Source organism: Onychostoma macrolepis, chromosome 13 (genome assembly GCF_012432095.1).
Source record: "Onychostoma macrolepis isolate SWU-2019 chromosome 13, ASM1243209v1, whole genome shotgun sequence".
Taxonomy (NCBI): Eukaryota; Metazoa; Chordata; class Actinopteri; order Cypriniformes; family Cyprinidae; genus Onychostoma; species Onychostoma macrolepis.
In genome coordinates this window covers 17,989,007-18,006,787 of record NC_081167.1, presented here as the reverse complement: position 1 = coordinate 18,006,787, position 17,781 = coordinate 17,989,007, and the positions used below count along the sequence as shown (strand labels likewise).

The window sequence follows — 17,781 nt, the reverse complement described above, 5'->3', positions numbered from 1 at the left end:
CTTAAAATGAGGATTCTGATGTTATTACAGGGTTGTTTGAAATCTCTAAACCTCTTCCTTCTCTTACATTGATGCAGTCTACCAGACTAGGTCTTGTAATTGCAGAAAGGTTTGCTTTAAGTAATTTTGCTTGGTACCATCTGTCAGCTGTTTTCCTGCAATAGTCTCGCCCCAGAATCTGCAGCACACAGGATGTATAGTGTGCTGACTCGCTAATGAATCATTCAGCTGTTTAAGAGGCATATCTCATCAAAACCCACCGTCGGTCCTTTAAGAGCACAACTATTGATCCGCTCGTGTTCTTTGAGCTCCGTGGGCCCTCACGCTCAACATATGGGCATGCCATGCCCCACACATTCAGCGCTGCATGGGTGTAGCACAGTGGAAAACCACATTGAGCCTCTCAGAGAGCATGTAGGTATCTACACACTAGAGCTGCAGTCTCAGTGTTTCGTGTGTGTTTTTAAGCACAGATGGTTTCTCAGTAGGACTTATGCCTAATGAAAGCTGAGCTAGTTCAGTGTGTACACCTCTTCAAAGAGAAAAGGCTCTGCGGTGGCCAGTGTTCTGCAGGGTGACTGCTTTATCCAGGTTTTTAATTCAGACTTTGCTCCTAAACAACGTTTTCACTTTTTTGTTTGGTTTTGTAACAGCAAAAACTTTTTGACAAAGATTGAAACTGTATATGTTTGTAGAAAATAATAGTACTGTATGTAGGATGTTAAGTTCAGACTGCAGGCAAAAGTGGGACATATCCGTTTTTTGTAAGATTCTGTTTTGGGCCACTTCCATATGTATTACTAAATCAGATACAGGTCAGATGTTTTGCAATGTGACCTCAAACTTAACAGTCATTCAAATAAATTTTTCTTTTACGTCAATTTTGTGCTGACAGGAGTCGCTTCAAAAATTTTAAATACTAGTTGTAATACTTGTAAGACAGCTGTGACTCTAGTCAGTGGAGGGATGTTGACCTGATATTTAGAAGTCGGTGTGTTTTGGAAATTCTACTCTTAGGGATTATTTATTCATTTATATTTATTTTATTTTATTTCATGCAGTGTGTTTTGGAAATTCTGCTCTTGGGGCTTTATTTATCAATTAATTTATTAGTTTAATTTTTTTCCCCATGCTGTGTATTTTAGAAAATCTTTGCTGCTTGGGGCTTTATTACGTAATTAAGTAATTTATTTGTTTTATATTGTTTCATGCAGTGTGTTTTAGAAATTCTGATCTTTGGGCTTTATCAATTATTTTATTTTTTATTTTATTTTATTCAAATTCTACTCTTTAGGCTTTTCAGAGTTGTACATTTTGCATTGCCATTCTCACTGGCAGTGTTGTATTTAAATGTCTGCTTTCCGGGAAGTGACTCACTGGCAGACGTATCATCTGGTTTGCCACCGGTGGCAGAATGTGCATGTGTTTGTGTATGGAGTGTTAAAATTACGGTATTCTGCAATCCAAAGGCTTCTGTTTCCACTATTGTTTCGGCCCGTGTTTGTCCCTGTAGTTAGTCTAATCACCATGTACTTGTATATGCCTCCGTCCTCTGCATCTGATTAGAACAACACACCCACGGCTGCAAGGGTGCATGGAGGTCTAAAGTACCATTAGCATGGAGAAAAATGTTTTTTTTTTTTTTTTTCAGCCAGATGGCTTAGTTGCGTAATCTAGCAGGTACTAATGGGGCCATGCTAACCAGCATCCCTTGGTCCCATGCCTGGCCTATTCATGAAACCTTTAGAAACCGTCATATGATACTATACCAAGGTCGTAGACAACATTACAGATACAGACAAGTGCATGAATGGTCGGTTCTTACGAAGGACTGCCCCAAAGAACCGAGGATTAATTTATTTCACGCTCCAGCCCCACACAATGCGAATTCACACATGTTCAGATCTAGAAACATTCAATCCATTTGCACGTCTCAGGAAAAGGTGAGGCCGTCGCTTGTGACCACATGCAAATTGTTGGGATATTTAAAGAACACTTATGCATATTTTAGGGTTCAGGGACAGTAAAGCGTCAAGTGTATTAATTTTTCTCTTTACCAGACGGAGTAAGCTGGCCTTAATTGGTCTTGCTTTTTTCACATTTATAGTGTGTGTATGTATGCGTGTTCTTACTTTTCCAGGACAGCTCATTTCCTTAAAAGTATTCTAGAGGCAGAACGTCCTTGGGTATGCAAGCACGGTATCGGATGTTACGACTAGGGTCAGAATGTCATCAGGTTTTATTCTCAGGTTTGTCAGGGGAAACTGTAGCTGAATTATTATTAGATGGAATTAGCTAGAATGAATTTCCTTTTGATGAATGCCTCTTTTTGTAGCTGTCAATTTATTAACTTATGAGTTATATTAATTTAATTTTCATGTAAAATTAATGCATTAAAATGTTTAATACATTGGCAGCCGTTTTTTGCAGATACGACCCAGAAAATAACATCCATTTTTAGTAGAATCGCAGGAAGCACTTATATACTGAAATGGTGAATTAGTGCCATAGTGGACTTTAATACTTAAGGTATTTTTGGTCATGTGTGGAGAAGAAAGTGAAATCATGCTGCATATACAGTATGTGGGAATGTGATCTGCACTTAATGGCATTATGACTGAAGTCTAGACCAGCAGAGTATCGATCACGGCCAAAGTGAGGCAGTGGATACATTACAGAAGGCTGACTGGAAGCATATAGGTCAGAGTGCTAATGCAGGCTCGGATTTCTTCATCTTCTATCTGTAACCACTGCTAACTAACACAGTTAACTGATCCCAGAGCAGCACCGCAGGGACGAGCTTCTTCAGAACGTCTGCTGGACCAGTGCAGGTCATGAACGCAATACAACCAGAGCTTCTCTGCAGCCTGGGGCTGCTGGGATGGTTGTTTGTAAGGAAATTCGCAGTTTGTTTAAGGCATACTAAGGCAACTACTTTCAAAACTACATGATGTATTATGAGTAACCTGCCTATTTTTTTCCTTAATCTGATATTTAGATTTTTTAATAGCTTTGTGATAGTGAATTTTTTGTGCAAATAGTTTGTATATGTTTATTTTCCCCCTTCATATTGTTGATTGTGTAGCTGTGTATTCCCCAGATGGCCTCTTGTCTCATCCGCTCTTTCATGCTGACTGATCCTCAGACTCTGAGCTGCAGTGGGACCTTGGCAGGGTGGCACTGCCAGACTCTGCTCTGGCACATACCCAGCATGCACCCACTGCTGCGAACAACCGTCTTCACCAAATCCAACCTAACACATTTGTGATTTTGGGGCACTTCTGTTCTTTTGTTTCTTTTTTTTTTCGTGCTTGGGTTTTTCTGGTTTCCCAGGCAGAAGGGGGCTGTGGGGGAAACTGGATTAGCCCAGCCCACAGCACCACCAGAGTGCTAATTATCTGTGTGGGGCTGCTAATCAGACAAAGCCTACTCTGTTGCACATAAAATCTCTTTCTCTCTCTGTGGGTATGAGGGAGCGAGTGAATTGTGTTTGGGGGTGGGTAAAGCTAGAATATGCATGGTGCTCCGTGAATGTCACAGTGAAATACAGGCTGCACTGTGTGTTTGTATGGCGCGTGTGTGTTTCTGCGCTAATGTGGGGGTGGGAAAGATCAAATATTCATGGGTTTGGTGCCACACTGATTGTAGTGAATGAGAAGGAGAGAGTTTATTATGAGAGTTCGTCCGAAATTGCATAATTTCAAATTAAATACTATATTTCATATTAAAAAAGTACTTCAAGACAGATAGATATAATTATTATACATCTGTCGGTCTGTCTTTCTATCTGTTCAGCCATTGATTGATCTGTCTGTCTGTCTATCTATCTATCTCTGTCATTTATTGTTCGCTCTTTATCGCTTTATCATTCTATTTGTAGTTCCATGTTGTTCATTCTGTCTATCATTCTATTATTCATTCTGCCTGTCGTTCTGTCTGTTGTTCGTTCTATCTGTCTGTCATTCTATGTGTCTGTTTGTCTGTCTATCTATCATTCAATTTATCGATCTCTCGTTCTCTCCGTCCATTCGGTACATCATTCTGTTCTTCATTCTATCTCTCCATCTTTAAACTATAGATGTACATGTGTACACAGAAGTTGTCTCTCCCTCTCATTAATGGAGTATAGAGAAAAATATCTGTTCCTGTCCCTGAATTATGGAGTGTAGGTGTCCGGGCCTCCCCCTCCTCATCTATTTTTAATTCTAATAGCATTTCCTGTGTCCCTCTGCAGACTCCCATATGGATCCCTTCAAATGTCACTCATATTACAAATAGAGAAAAGGGCTTATGTCATCTCTTTTTCATAATGTGGCCTGAAAAAAGGCTCTCTCCTGCCAAGTAAGTATGTTCTTGCTAGTTGCTGGGGTCTTGAGACAAGCTGTCAAAAGTTTGTGTGATTTCTTTGTTCCTCGCCTCTTTTCTCTCGTGCATATCAAAGGCTGAACCCATTATAGGCTGAAGCACACAGTTGTGTTAGCGTCAGCCTTCACAGGTTAATCATCCGAGGGGTTTGCGTATCAGATCTGCAAGGCGGTGTTTGGCTTATCACGCCGCAGTGCTGTTCACCCGTGTTCAGCTCGGCTCGCTTCTTATCAGATGCACGGCTGCTGCAGCAGCAGCTGGAGGTGTTACTCCCGCATACCTAAGCGCAGAGCTGCATATCGTCAGCCCATCTAAATGGGAAGAGTGCGTCCACATGTGTCCCTGCCAACCTCCACCCCGTCCTCCCAACCCTGTCTTTTTGTCTCTGATTACTGTGGAACATTTCCGTTCCCGGAGCTCCAGGACACTGGATAGACAGCAGGAGAGTGGAGACGGTCTCTGAATCACGTTCTTTTTGTTTAGTTTTATTTATGAGCTCATGTCAGGCATGTACTTCAGCAGTGAACTTCAGAGAATGGCCTGTTCGATATCTGCCATCTGAGTAAGCATGTTTGCCACTTAATGATACTAGAGTGGGAAGAATTTTGTGGGGAAAATCGATTGATACACATCTATTTATTTTCGCTCGATTTGAATTCAAATGATGTGGCACATTCTCCCCTGTGTTTTCACTTCCTCTCTCTGCTTTTCTCTTTCTCTCTCTATAGAGTGAAACGTTATAATTAGCTCTAGTACTTAAAAGACCCTGTGAAATCGTTTGGCGAGTGCAGCTTCTTCCTGTTAACTTATTTCCTGTTAAAACATAAAGTTTGAGTCAGACCTTTTTCCATAGACAATTGCTTTTACTTTGTCAAAGCCATGAGAATAATTTGCTAGTTGCTATTCTAGTCAGAATCAGATGGTATTACAGTATATTTAAATAATGCATTTTATTGTATTTTAATTGACAATTTATATTTACATTTGTGTGTATGCATGCATATATATATATATATATGTGTGTGTGTGTGTGTGTGTGTGTGTGTGTGTGTGTGTGTGTGTGTGTGTATATGTACAGGTGCATCTCAATAAATTAGAATGTCGTGGAAAAGTTCATCTCAACAAATTAGAATACTTCATAAGACCAATAAAAAAAAAACATTTTTAGTGAATTGTTGACCTTCTGGAAAGTATGTTAATTTACTGTATATGTACTCAATACTTGGTAGGGGCTTCTTTTGCTTTAATTACTGCCTCAATTCGGCGTGGCAGCTAAAGTGGATGAATGAAGCCATTAGAGAAAACAGAATGCAGTTATGGAAAGAGTCAGTTAACCACCTGAGTAAAACCATCAGCGCCGTTTATAACGGGGTCTATATACATTTATATATATTTAGTTAGATGTACCATACATGCACTTCCATGGCTGTTGGCGTGTGTCTGGAATGCAGTCTTGGATGAAAAGTCTTGATGGTTTCAAGGTTTTGGACTCGCAATCACGTTCTTCCGGGTTGAAGAGTGATGAATTCCACAAGATGTTATTCTGTGTTCTGAGGTCCGAGGAGCTTTGGTTGAATGGAAAGTCAAGGCCACAAACTTAAGTGTCCCGAAGAGTTCTAGCTCACATCCTTTTAGGATCTAACAGAACCGCAAAACTGAGATATGTTGGAGCCCACCAGGCACACCGGTACTGGCTCAGGCTCTCCACATGGGCAGCAATCCGGAGATTTGGCAGTAGAGCGTTTTGCAGAAGAGCGCTCTGGCGGAACTGTGTGTGAGCCCTTTAAGGTCTGCGAAGAGTCACACCTCTCAGGATGGGCTTGACCAATGAGAAAGGCTGAATTTCCAAGCGGGAGTTTGGAAATACTGGGGGTTTATGACTCTTTGTCTGAGAGCATGTTAATTTGCAAAGGGGTTGGATTGGAAGTTGTTATACAAACTATTAAAGATTCTTAGGACATTAATATGTTGCATAGGTATCAACATATATGTATATGTGTGTGTGTATATATGTATATGTGTGTGTGTGTGTGTATGTATGTATGCATGTATGTATGTATGTATATACACACACATATATATATACACACATATATATATATATATATATATATATATATATATATACATATGTGTGTGTGTATATGTGCATATATATATACATGCATATATACACATACATGCATGCATATTCAAATGTCATAAGGAATATATTATATATTGTGTGTATATGTAATTTTAATGTTTTTGAAATGTCTCTCATGTTTACCAAGGCTGCATTTATTTCTTCAAAAATACAGTAAAAACAGTTATATTGTGAAATACTACAATTTAAAATACCTGTTTTGTGTTTTAATATAATTTAAAATGTAATTTTTTCCACTGATGGGAAAGCTGAAATTTTAGCAGCCATTATTCCAATCTTCAGTGTCAAATGATCCTCCAGAAATCATTCTGCCGATTTGCTGATCTGAAAAAAAATCTATTACTATTATCAGTGTTGAAGTTTTTCTGCTTAATGAACTTGTGGAAACCATGATACTTTTTAGGTTTCTTTAATGGAAAGTACATTTTATTTGAAATAGAAATATTTTGCATCATAAATATCATTTTTGGTCAATGTAATGCATCCCTTCTGAATAAAAGTATACATTTCTTTAAAAAAAAAACCTTTCTGACCTTAAGCTTTTAAATGAAGTGCATTTACAACAAAGTTGTGTATATTTCTATATATATTTTCTGGAGCTGTAACATGTTCGTTTTATCACTAGCTTATGAATACCCTCAAAGCTAGAGGACAAAGACACTAGGTTTCATGAGGTCCACCTGGCATGGCTAATATGTAGTACAGTTGAAGCATGGTGTGCTGCCAGCGTATTGTCCTCAGTCCTGCTTCTAATGGTGTGATATCCTCCTGATTCTTATTCACGGAGCCTGTGCCAAACCTCAGCAAGACTCACCCAGGTCTCGCACATCACTGATCATGACCTTGGGCCACTGTTGAGTTTCTTCAGCTATGTGCCACCAGAGTCAGCAAGTTACTTGTCACCATGCTGACTTTCCTGGAAATATGAACTATGATTTAGGCCTAGAACTTTCCCTCAATTTCGTATTGACAGACTTGCTTTTCCGAGGGTAACCATGGCATCAGCCATACCATCTGCAGCTTTGTGGCTGCTAGTCTAGCATCGCACGACTGTAATTGAGTAAAAGGATGCAGGTGCTTTGACTGAACACAAACTGCCTCTTACTGATTGTCTTCTCCGTCTTCTGTTATTTGTGTGCGCTGTAAGTTTGTGTAAATGGTGAATTGTGTCTCCTCTTCCTGAGCTATTCATTCATCATCACAGCTGCAGTCTAATTAATGTCATTTCTCTGCATGAAGATGATGAAGCCTTTCTTTCATCTGTGTACGTGTGTGTTTGTCTTCTCTCATCTGAGTTTATCCAGGATTGATATCTTTAACCAATTTTGATTTGATTATTTGCCTTTCCTTATATGAGATATGGTCACATTTACAATTGTTCTGTGAATTTTTGTGGGTAAGTTTAGTAGGAATATATGTGATTTAAGCATTTAAGCAGAGCAAAAGATTTCCCCACACAAATTTCACTACAGGTTTGCGTGTTCAACACAGCATATCCTTGTGACTCAAACTCAAAGCTGTCGCAAATTTTTGGTGGTATTACCACACATTTACTTGTACTGTGGCAGCAGCATGGTCCAGTTTTGATCCAGTTAAAACCAGCCTAAACTGGTTTGCTGGTCTTAACTGGTCTAAACCCCTCTAAAACCAGTCTAGGACACCAAGATCTTTGATCATTAAAAACACAAACTTCATAAGATTCTTAAATATTTAGAAAATGCTAATATTAAATTAATTTTGAAATAATTTATTTAAAACATTAAATAAAATTATAATGTAATATATTTGTTTTTAACTGTTCTTTGGATAGTATTTATGTATTGAAATTTATTGTATAAATAATTGATTTTAGAGTTTGCTATATTATTTTTAATTTATTTAGGCAAAGTAGTATATAATTTAACGAGAGCATGAATATAAATATAATGACTTTTTGGTTCTTTTCTGTTAGTGTTATTTCTGTTAGGAATGTTTCAGAGCTTTATCTGATTGATTTGGCACAAGTTTCCTACCATTTAGACTGGAAGGTCTGTTGAGATACCTCATTTAGCTCATGATTTTAAGGCCCACAGATATATCCATGCATGTCTGTGATTGCTAATGAGTTTTATCGATATGTGAGGGAGTTACTGTGTGAAGCCGGTGTTGATAAGCCGGTGTTGAGAGTGTGTATGGCTTGAAGTCAACCATCTCCTCTGCTCTGCAGGTCAGTTCCAGTAAGGCAGCTGGGAGCGCTCAGGCCAACTCCGCCGGAGGGGCTGTGGCAGGTGCTACGGGCACAGGAAGTGCTGCTCCAGCACAGGGAGATCTGGACCTGTTCAGCGAAACCAGCGGGAGCAGCAAAGCAGAAGACTCGGCCAAGAAACCTCTCTCCAAGGACTCTATTCTCTCCTTGTATGGCTCCAGCACCGTCCCACAACAGCCTGCACAAGGTACATCCATCCCCCAGAGTCCCACTTTCTTATTCCTCAGAGAGTGAGCGATCTGAGCGAGAGAATGCAGATCTATAAATGGCGCTATGCATCCGGAGTCCATTTCTAATGGTGCTTTGGGAAGTGTGTGTGTGTTTGAGTGAAAGTGAAAGCAAGCGAGGTTCTTGAGAAGCCCTGCTTTAATGGGGGTATCAATAATTCAAGCACTGCGTGTCTCAGCACTCTGATACTGCTGAACGTGGTTTAAAGCTGCCTGCTTCGCCTGCCCTACTCTTCAAAGAGGACATTTCCCAAAACCTCAGATGCTCCAAATGAAGGCACTGCCAATTCTTCACCATCAGGACGCGTTAGATGCCCCCTTTCATCCTGCACACCTCCTCTGTCTCAAAGATCCATTTCCTCTGGTCTCGAGGCGAGGAACTACACACATTAGCGCAGATATTGATTCCTCTCTGCCGTCTGTGATGTTTTGTGTGTCAGTGTCCTCTGGTCTGCTTCTGTTTTTGTCTCTTTGAACATATTGAACATGTCATCGTGTGTAAATCATCTTTTTTGTGTATCTTTGTGCGTTCCTGCTCCCACAGCAACTGCGATGTTCATGGGCCCGTCTCAGATGCAGTTCCCTGCGCAGCCACAGGGGAACTTCCAGGCCTTCCCCGGGATGGGAGGAGCCATGCCGCCCACTACCATGATGGGGGCCGTCATGGGGCAGGGTGGCGCTATGATGGGCCAGAATACAGGCATGATGGTTGGCATGACAATGCCTAACGGTTTCATGGGAAATGCACAACCAGGAGTGATGGGCTTGGCCCCAGGCATGATGGGACCTCAGGGCATGGTGCCCCCTCAAAACATGTATGCCATGCAGCCAGGTCAACAAGGACAGTGGAATATGGCACAGGTATGTTATATTTGGATTTTTGACTTGTAATGGTGCTGTAACCAATATGCCAGTGCCACATATAAAATGTTCCTTTAGTCACTGAAATAAGTCTCTTATGAAATCACAAGTCTCTGTGACAGCTCTAGGCCTGTGAATGATATAAAGTGCACTTTAAAAACATCCTATGCTATTTTAAGTCTATGCAAGAAGTGTTTTGGTACATTTGGTTTGCTGAAATGCCATTGGAGTGATTATATTATAATGTGATTTTATGTTAAATGTAAATGTTAGATTTACCTTTTTTAATTAAACCTTCATATTTGTATCTAAATGTATGAATATTATTGATTATTTATATAAATAAATACTATATTATCATAGACATGATATTAAATGTTTAGGGTCATTAAGACTTTTTTTTACTTTTAAGCCCCGTTCATACCAAGAACGATAACTATAAGATAAGATAGATAACTATAAAGATAAAGATATTGGTGTCCACACCAGCGGACGATATCGTCTGTTTATTCTAAGTGTACGCTCGTCTGCCGCTTTAAATTTTCGAGCTCGTGATAGCAGGATGGATTCTTATTGGGTGTCAATGTTTTTATAGTTCATCAGCTGGAAAAAATCGTTCTGAAAGTGATTCCAGCGATTATTGTTTCTCTGTGCCTTTATCGTTATAGCTTTGGTGTGGACTCTGCTATTCTTTAATATTGAGAATGATTTTTAGAACTATAACTTTATCGTTATCTTTATAGTTATAATCCTTGGTGTGAACAGGCCTTTATTCAGCAAGGAGGGCATTAAATCGATCAAAAATGAGAGGGAAGACATTTGTAATGTTAAAAAAGATTTCTATTTCCATTTAAATGCTGTTCTTTCTATTCAACAAAGAATATATATATAAAGAAATCTTACTGACCCCAAATTTTTTAATGCTCGTATATATTAATAAATTTAGCAGTAAATAGAAAGTGCACTTAGAAAGGTACTCACATCTCACAAATATATAGAAATATAAAGTTACCTTTTATATTGTATTGTAAAGACAGGGCGATCAGGATGAATTAAATTTAAGATTATACTGTGCTCTATTGATATTTTACCTTATGAAATAGTCCTTATGAAACTAGAGTTGGATTGGTAAATCGGTCCACAAGTAAGCTCTTTGAATGCAGATAACACCTAAACTAATCAAATATCGTTGATCACATTGGACGGCCTAAATAAGTGTTAGGTACATTGCAAGAAGGAAAGAGTCTGTAAATTCTGACAGCTACAAGAAGCCATTGTGGAGCAAGCAATCAGGGAGCTGGCAAATGAATGATTAACGTAATAATATCATGGCATAGATTGTTATAGGTGGAAAAACGTAAACGTGAACCTGAACAAATGTCCTAATTGCTTACTGTTGATGATGGTACACTCAAGTCGCAAACCAGAGGTCAAGAGCTTCAGGTTAGGTGCATAATGTTCCTCTGGGGAATGTATTTTTAACCAACTCTCCGGAATCTGCCATGAGTCATAGATATAAAAGTAGACGTTCATCATTGGTGCAGCGTGCTGGCTGCAGTGGATCAGCATCAGCTTTTTATAGAGAGAACATCTATATTTGAAGCTATTACCATTCATCATATCCGATTCCAACAATGCATCTCCTGGTATCCACAAAGCTTTCCTTTCCTTTCATTCAGATCAGATCTTTTCAAAACCATTTCAGGTGGAAAGCGAGCTGTCACTCTCAGCGTATAATCAGAGATTCATAATAAGAGTTTTTAAAATCCTCATCTAATCTGCTGTCACCTCCCATCTGCATGTGGCTCATTAAAGATGAGTGCTCAGTGACTCCGACCTCTCAACTTCTATCATCTCCCTGCCTCGCCCCCGCCTCCCGTGGCCCGTGACCCCCTGCGTATGAGGCTGAGAGCAGAGGGAGTCCGAGATTTCAGCATCCGGGAGGTTAATTACACATCATAAATCAATACAGCATGCTTTACACTCACTCGGCCTTAATTAAAATCCCTCCCCACAATGCAAGCGTGTGCGCACGTCCTGAGTTATAGTCCTTCAGCAGCACATTTGTATTTTGAGAGACCGGCTGAGGAAAGAAATGCGTTTGCTTAATGGTTTTCTGGAGTGAGGGTAATTTTGCCGCGCGGTTCCTGGGAGGAGTGTTTTTTTTCCGAGATGGATCTGACTTGAGATGTTTTTCTTCGTTACCCTGCACACGGAGCATCTCCCTTTTTTCTGAAGGAGGACTGAGGAGAACCAGTGCACAGGGAGAAGAAGAATCATTAGTGTTTGATATTCACTCCCCTGAATAGCTGAGTACTGTTCTTAGAGTATTTACAAACGCACATACTCTCGCGGCACACTTATTTCTCCATGCGTAGGCAGTATTGTGTTGAGGAGGAAGCAGGTGTAATTACGAGATTGGCCAAATTTGTCCTGCTGTGCATTTGAGCACAAAATGAAGTCAAGGTCCACAGCGGATCCTCCTGAGGATTTTAGAAGGCAATTTTTTACAATTTTCCCTCTGACTGTCTCACTCTAGTCATACACTTCATGGCCTAAAGCAGTTTAGTCACCTTGTGAGACATCAGAGCACTCCAGGAGTTCACGGTGATGGATAACCTCCCTCACTGCCTCAGGATGGGGTTTAGTGCTTTGGAATTAAACACAAATAGAAGGCCAATGATATGTGCCTGGATTGTGTATGTTGTAGGTTGCATTTCAGGATTGTATGGGAAAAGGCAAGTGCTACTCTTTCTTTATATTTAAATTGGCCGTTTTTCTTTTCTTTTGTAGCATATCAATATCAGTCCACTTATTTACACTGCCGTTCAAAAGTTTGGGGTCAGTTAAATGTATATATTGAAAACTCCCAAAAACATTTCTATGCACATTAGGGCTGCATTTATTTGATCAAAAATATAGTAAAAACATCATATTTTGAAATAGTTACAATTCAAAAATATCTGTTTTGTGTTTTAATGTATTTTAAAATGTAATTTATTCCTGTGTTGGCAAAGCTGAATGTTCAGCAGTCATTACTCCAGTTTTCAGCGTCACATTATCCTTCAGAAATCATTCTAATATGCTGATTTGGTGCTTAAGAAACACTTATTATCATCAACATTTGTGGTGATTAATATTTTGTGGAAATGATGTTTTGTTTTGTTTTCAGGATTCTTTGAACAGGAAGTTCAAAAGAACAGCATTTATTTGAAATAGCAGTCTTTTGTAACATTATCAGATGTCTTTACTATCACTTTTGATCAATCTAATGCATTGTTACTTAACAATAGGATTCATTTTTTAACAATTCCCACATTGTGCTTAGACTAAAAAGTCATAATTAAATTTTTCATGACAATTTTACACATTTATTAAGCAAGCAGTGTTGTATGAAGTTATTTATATGTAAATGAGCTCTTTTATGATTGGCTAGCCTCTGCGTATTGGCACGCTTCACTGTTTCACTCATCAGATCAGGCTGAGCTGCTGAATAGTGAATAAGCAGTTATGTAAACATTAACATAACCTTGTACAAACATTATGTAAACCAACCATCTAGTCAATTAGTGAGGTTGGCTTTGTTTTAGCTGCTGTCTTTTTTTTTTGTTTTGTTTGTTTCTTAAAAGTGGTGCTTCACAGGGAATTAATTTAGAGTCTGAACGCAACTTCTCTGAGAGGTTTTTAGCATGCTGACAGCTGACAGTGGTTTAGTGTGCTGTTAGACTGTCAGCATGGTTTAAGTCACCCCTCTACATTCATCCCCTCTAAAACACCAGCACTACCGCCATCAGAGCGCCGCTTGTGCCACAGATCCACCGTATTCAACAACATATTTCAAGTCGATTACTGTCAGACTTGTTGAACTGGTGATGTGTTGTGAACTGCGAAGTTTCTTTGTGAAGAGATTAGTTTTGTGTAATAAAGGATTGTAGTAATTTTAGCCTCAGACAACCCACCGAATGTTCAATTATGTAGTTTTGTACATCCATTGTCAACATACAGTCATGGCCAAAAATATCGGCACCCTTGGTAAATATGATCAAAGAAGGATATTAAGAATTTAAAATGGGGGGAAATATCATTATGAAATAAATGTTTTTCTCTAATACACATTGGCCACAATTAACGGCTCCCTTTTATTCAATACATTTTGAAACCTCCATTTGCCAGTTTAACAGCTCTAAACTTTCTCCTATAATGCCTGATGAGGTTAGAGAACACCTGACAAGAGATCAGAGACCATTCCTTCATCCAGAATCACTCCTGACCCTTTAGATTCCCGGCTCCATGTTGGTGCTTCTTGTCTTCAGTTCACCACTCATTTTCTACAGGGTTCAGATCAGAGGACTGGATTGGCCATAGCAGAAACTTGGTTTTGTGCTCAGTGACCCATTTTTGTGTTGTTTTTGAGGTTTGTGTTTGGATTATTGTCCGGTTGGAAGATCCAAACATGGCCCATTATAAGATTTCTAACAGAGTCAGTCACTTATTGATTTTTTATCTGTTGGTATTTGATAGAATCCATGATGCCATGTGTCTAAACAAGATGTCCAGGACCTCCAGCAGAAATATAGGTCCACAACATCAAAAATACAGCAGTATATTTCATTGTACACATGGGGTACTTTTTATCCCTGTGTTCACCAAACCCATCTTGAGTGTTTGCTGCTAAAAAGCTCATTTTTTTTAGTTTCATCTGACCATAGAAGCCCGTCCCATTTCAACGTGGTGATGTAGGTGCTGTTTGACCTTTTTTTTTTAAGGTTTTCTGACCCCGAGACTCAACTATTTTCTGCAATTCTCCAGCTGTGGTCCTTGGAGAGTCTTTAGCCACTTAAACTCTCCCTCTCACCGTTCATTAGGACGAAATAGACACACGTCCTCTTCCAGGCAGTTTCGTAACATTTTATGTTGATTGGAAATTCTTAATTATTGCCCTGTTGGTGGAGATTTTCACTGCTCTAGCTCTTTTCTTAAAGCCACTTCACTAATTTGTGAAGCTCCATTATCTTTTGCTGCACATCAGAATATATTCTTTGGTTTTTCAAATTGTGATGGATGAATAAGGGAATTTGGGCTTTGTTTTCCCTCCTATTTATATTTCTGTGACACAGGAAACCATGGCTGGATAATTTCATGTTCATAATCACCCTGGAGTGCTCAAAATTGTGAATATGAATGGGAATATACTTCAGAGATATTTTACTCATAAGAATTTCTAGGGGTGCCAATAATTGTGTCCAACGTGTATTTGAGAGAGAACTTTTATTTCATAATGATATTTCCCCCCATTTTAAATTCTTCTTATCCAATGAAAGGTTAGATTTTTGTTCATTTTTTAAATAAAAGATCAAAAGGATTAACAATGCAGATTAATTTTCACAGCCTTCTTTGATCATATTTACCAAGGGTATGCCGATATTTTTGGCCATGACTGTAGTACATCAAACTCTTATTTCAAAGAAAGAAAAATCCTGTCTTCCATTATATATCCCTTTTGACAGCTGGATAAAGATTGCACAAACTTTAGTTCCCAGAATTCAAGCTAATAATGAAAAATAGGGGGCTGCTTATTTGAAACCATTAGTTTTCTCTCTGCTGGCTATGAGCTGTAGAGACAGCGGTATAAATCAGACAGACGCGTCTGATGGGCTGCCCCACAGCCAGTGCACCCCACAGGACCCTCTTCTCTACTCTGTTCTGCTCTCAGGAAGAATACTGGTGGGAGTCAAGGGAAAAGAGTAGAGGTAAAGAAAATGAGAGCGAGAGAGAGGGAGGTAGACAAAGCATAATAAGAGGGTTGATGAGTTTAAAGATCAGAGGACAGCTTAGTAACCTGAAAAAAATAAGAGGAAAAGGGAACATTGGATGGAAAGGCCATCCACAGGTGAAATGACCGGTCAGATCTCTGGTCTGATTGTGTAAAAACACCATTTTTACTGTTCATGCTAGTGTAGAAACTCCACAAAAGCAAATATATTTCTCTCTTAATGCCAAAGCTCTGTTCCAAAACCTAGCAACCTTCAAAGGCAGCATCCTGAAACCAGTTTGAAGCACTCTACATATAATTATCATTTATGTATATTAATTAAATAGTTACATTTGATTTCTGAAGGGTGAAGTGACACTAAAGACTGGAGTAATGGCTGCTGAAATAAATTACATTTTAAAATGCATTAAAATAGAAAATAGTTATTTTAAATTGTAATGATATTTCACAATATTTCTGTTTTTACTGTATTTTTCATAAAATGAATGTGAGCAAAAGACTTTTCTAAAACCGACCTCTTACTGATCCCAAACTTTTGAATGGCAGTATATATAATAAATATTTTTATTTAATTAAAATGTTTAATAAAATGTTTATTTTTAAAAATGAAATCAGAAAAATGTTTAAATTAATTAAATATCTATGATAATATTAAAGAATATTATTTATTTCCCCTCAGTGCATTCCACATGTGATGCTGGCTTAGAATTTAGCCAAATTAGGGTATTTTAGGAGACTTTTTCTGTTGGTGGAGTGCCCATGATGCCTTAATGCTTTCTTTGTAGGTTTTGGACCATAGCTAATTATGCTAACAATTATTGTGTGTGTACATGATTCACACTTCTCTCTCTCCCCCTTGTCTTTTTCAGATTAACCAACAGATGTCTGGAATGAACCTGAATGGTTCTGGTGCTCCAATGGCATTTGGGCCACCTGGTGCCCCCATGGGCGGCTGGGTGGCACCCTCCTCCGGTCAGACCCTCAGCACCCAGCTCTGGAAGTAAATGAATGAGGGAAGATGGGGGACAAGGGGCACCACATCCCTCCATCTCTCCTCTCCTCTCCTCCTCCACCACCACTTGCGCCCAGAGTTTTATTCATGTACTGTCATCCCCCTTCTCTTTCCAACCGTTACTACTCTGGAGAGCATTGATTCAACCTGCCCTGTGTATTGATCAAGTGAGCAAGAATACGGAGTGTAAGAGACTGGCAGCTTTGACCGTCTTATTTGCAATTATTTTTTTCTTGTTCTATATATATTTTTTTGGGGGGGGGGTTCAAAATACATATCAGCTACAAGAAAGCTGCTGGACCAATTATACAGGCTTCTAATATATCTTTACCAAATCAATAGTGAGTCATAGTATTTAAAAGACAGAGGTATGGCTATCATATTTGTGACTACCCCCTCCTTTTCCTGTCTTCTGTAGCCCCATGTCCCAGAACCCTGTAGCAGATATTGTATAGACCCATGTAATGTATGTAATCATGAGATAGACGAACCCCTCGCCCCTCTCTCCGGCCTCTCACCACACCGCATCCGTGTAGCTCCATGACAAACTCCATCTTTACTGTGATGTTTTAATGTGTGCGTTACAGAGAAGCACAGTGAGTGAAAGACAAATAAACCTGGACGACTGTACAGCTGTGACGGCTAACGGAAAAAAGGGGGGGAGGGGGGGTTGTGGGTCAATAGAAAGGGGCTCGGGGAAGGAATTATCGTTTTAGCCAGCTATATTTGAAAGTAAGGACCGAACAAAAGCGTGCAGTCAAACACGTCAGTCTCGCCGCTGTAGCAGAGCTTCTATCCTCTCAGACAGGGTCTCTCTGCTGTGCAATAATATAAACATCCCCACCGTGTCATCCAGGTTTATTTCTATAATGTGTTTACATTTTCTGGTGCCTAGTACAGAGACAGAATATTGTTATTTCCGTGCATTAAACAGTGAATAGCCATGAACTATTGTGTGATCATTTTGTCTAAAGACGCATTTATTGTAAAGTTATCTTTTCTTTTTTCCCCTTTTTTTTTTTTTTTTTTTTTTTTGCTTTTAAAGAGGGTCGTTTGGAATAAAGACAGTTGTAATCCAAAAGTTCTGTCCTTGTAATGGTGTCTCACGCTTTAGACATATTTCCAGGGTTCTTCCATCCACTATTCCTTTTA

The 17,781-nt window shown here is 39.2% G+C and overlaps 1 protein-coding gene across 6 annotated transcripts in view; it reads left to right on the top strand.

The window, feature by feature from the left end:
- Positions 1-17,631, top strand: part of smap1 (small ArfGAP 1) — a 122,947-nt gene extending 105,316 nt beyond the window's left edge. For 3 of the 6 annotated variants that reach the window (XM_058796444.1, XM_058796449.1, XM_058796448.1), the window contains 3 exons: positions 8,718-8,943; positions 9,528-9,844; positions 16,487-17,630. In XM_058796444.1, the coding sequence (XP_058652427.1) occupies positions 8,718-8,943; positions 9,528-9,844; positions 16,487-16,621 (678 nt within the window). In that variant the 3' untranslated portion in view covers positions 16,622-17,630. Of the gene's footprint in view, positions 1-8,717; positions 8,944-9,527; positions 9,845-16,486 lie in introns of all 6 variants that reach the window. The other 3 variants (XM_058796450.1, XM_058796447.1, XM_058796445.1) reach the window with 2 other exon arrangements.
- Positions 17,632-17,781: the final 150 nt, after the last annotated feature.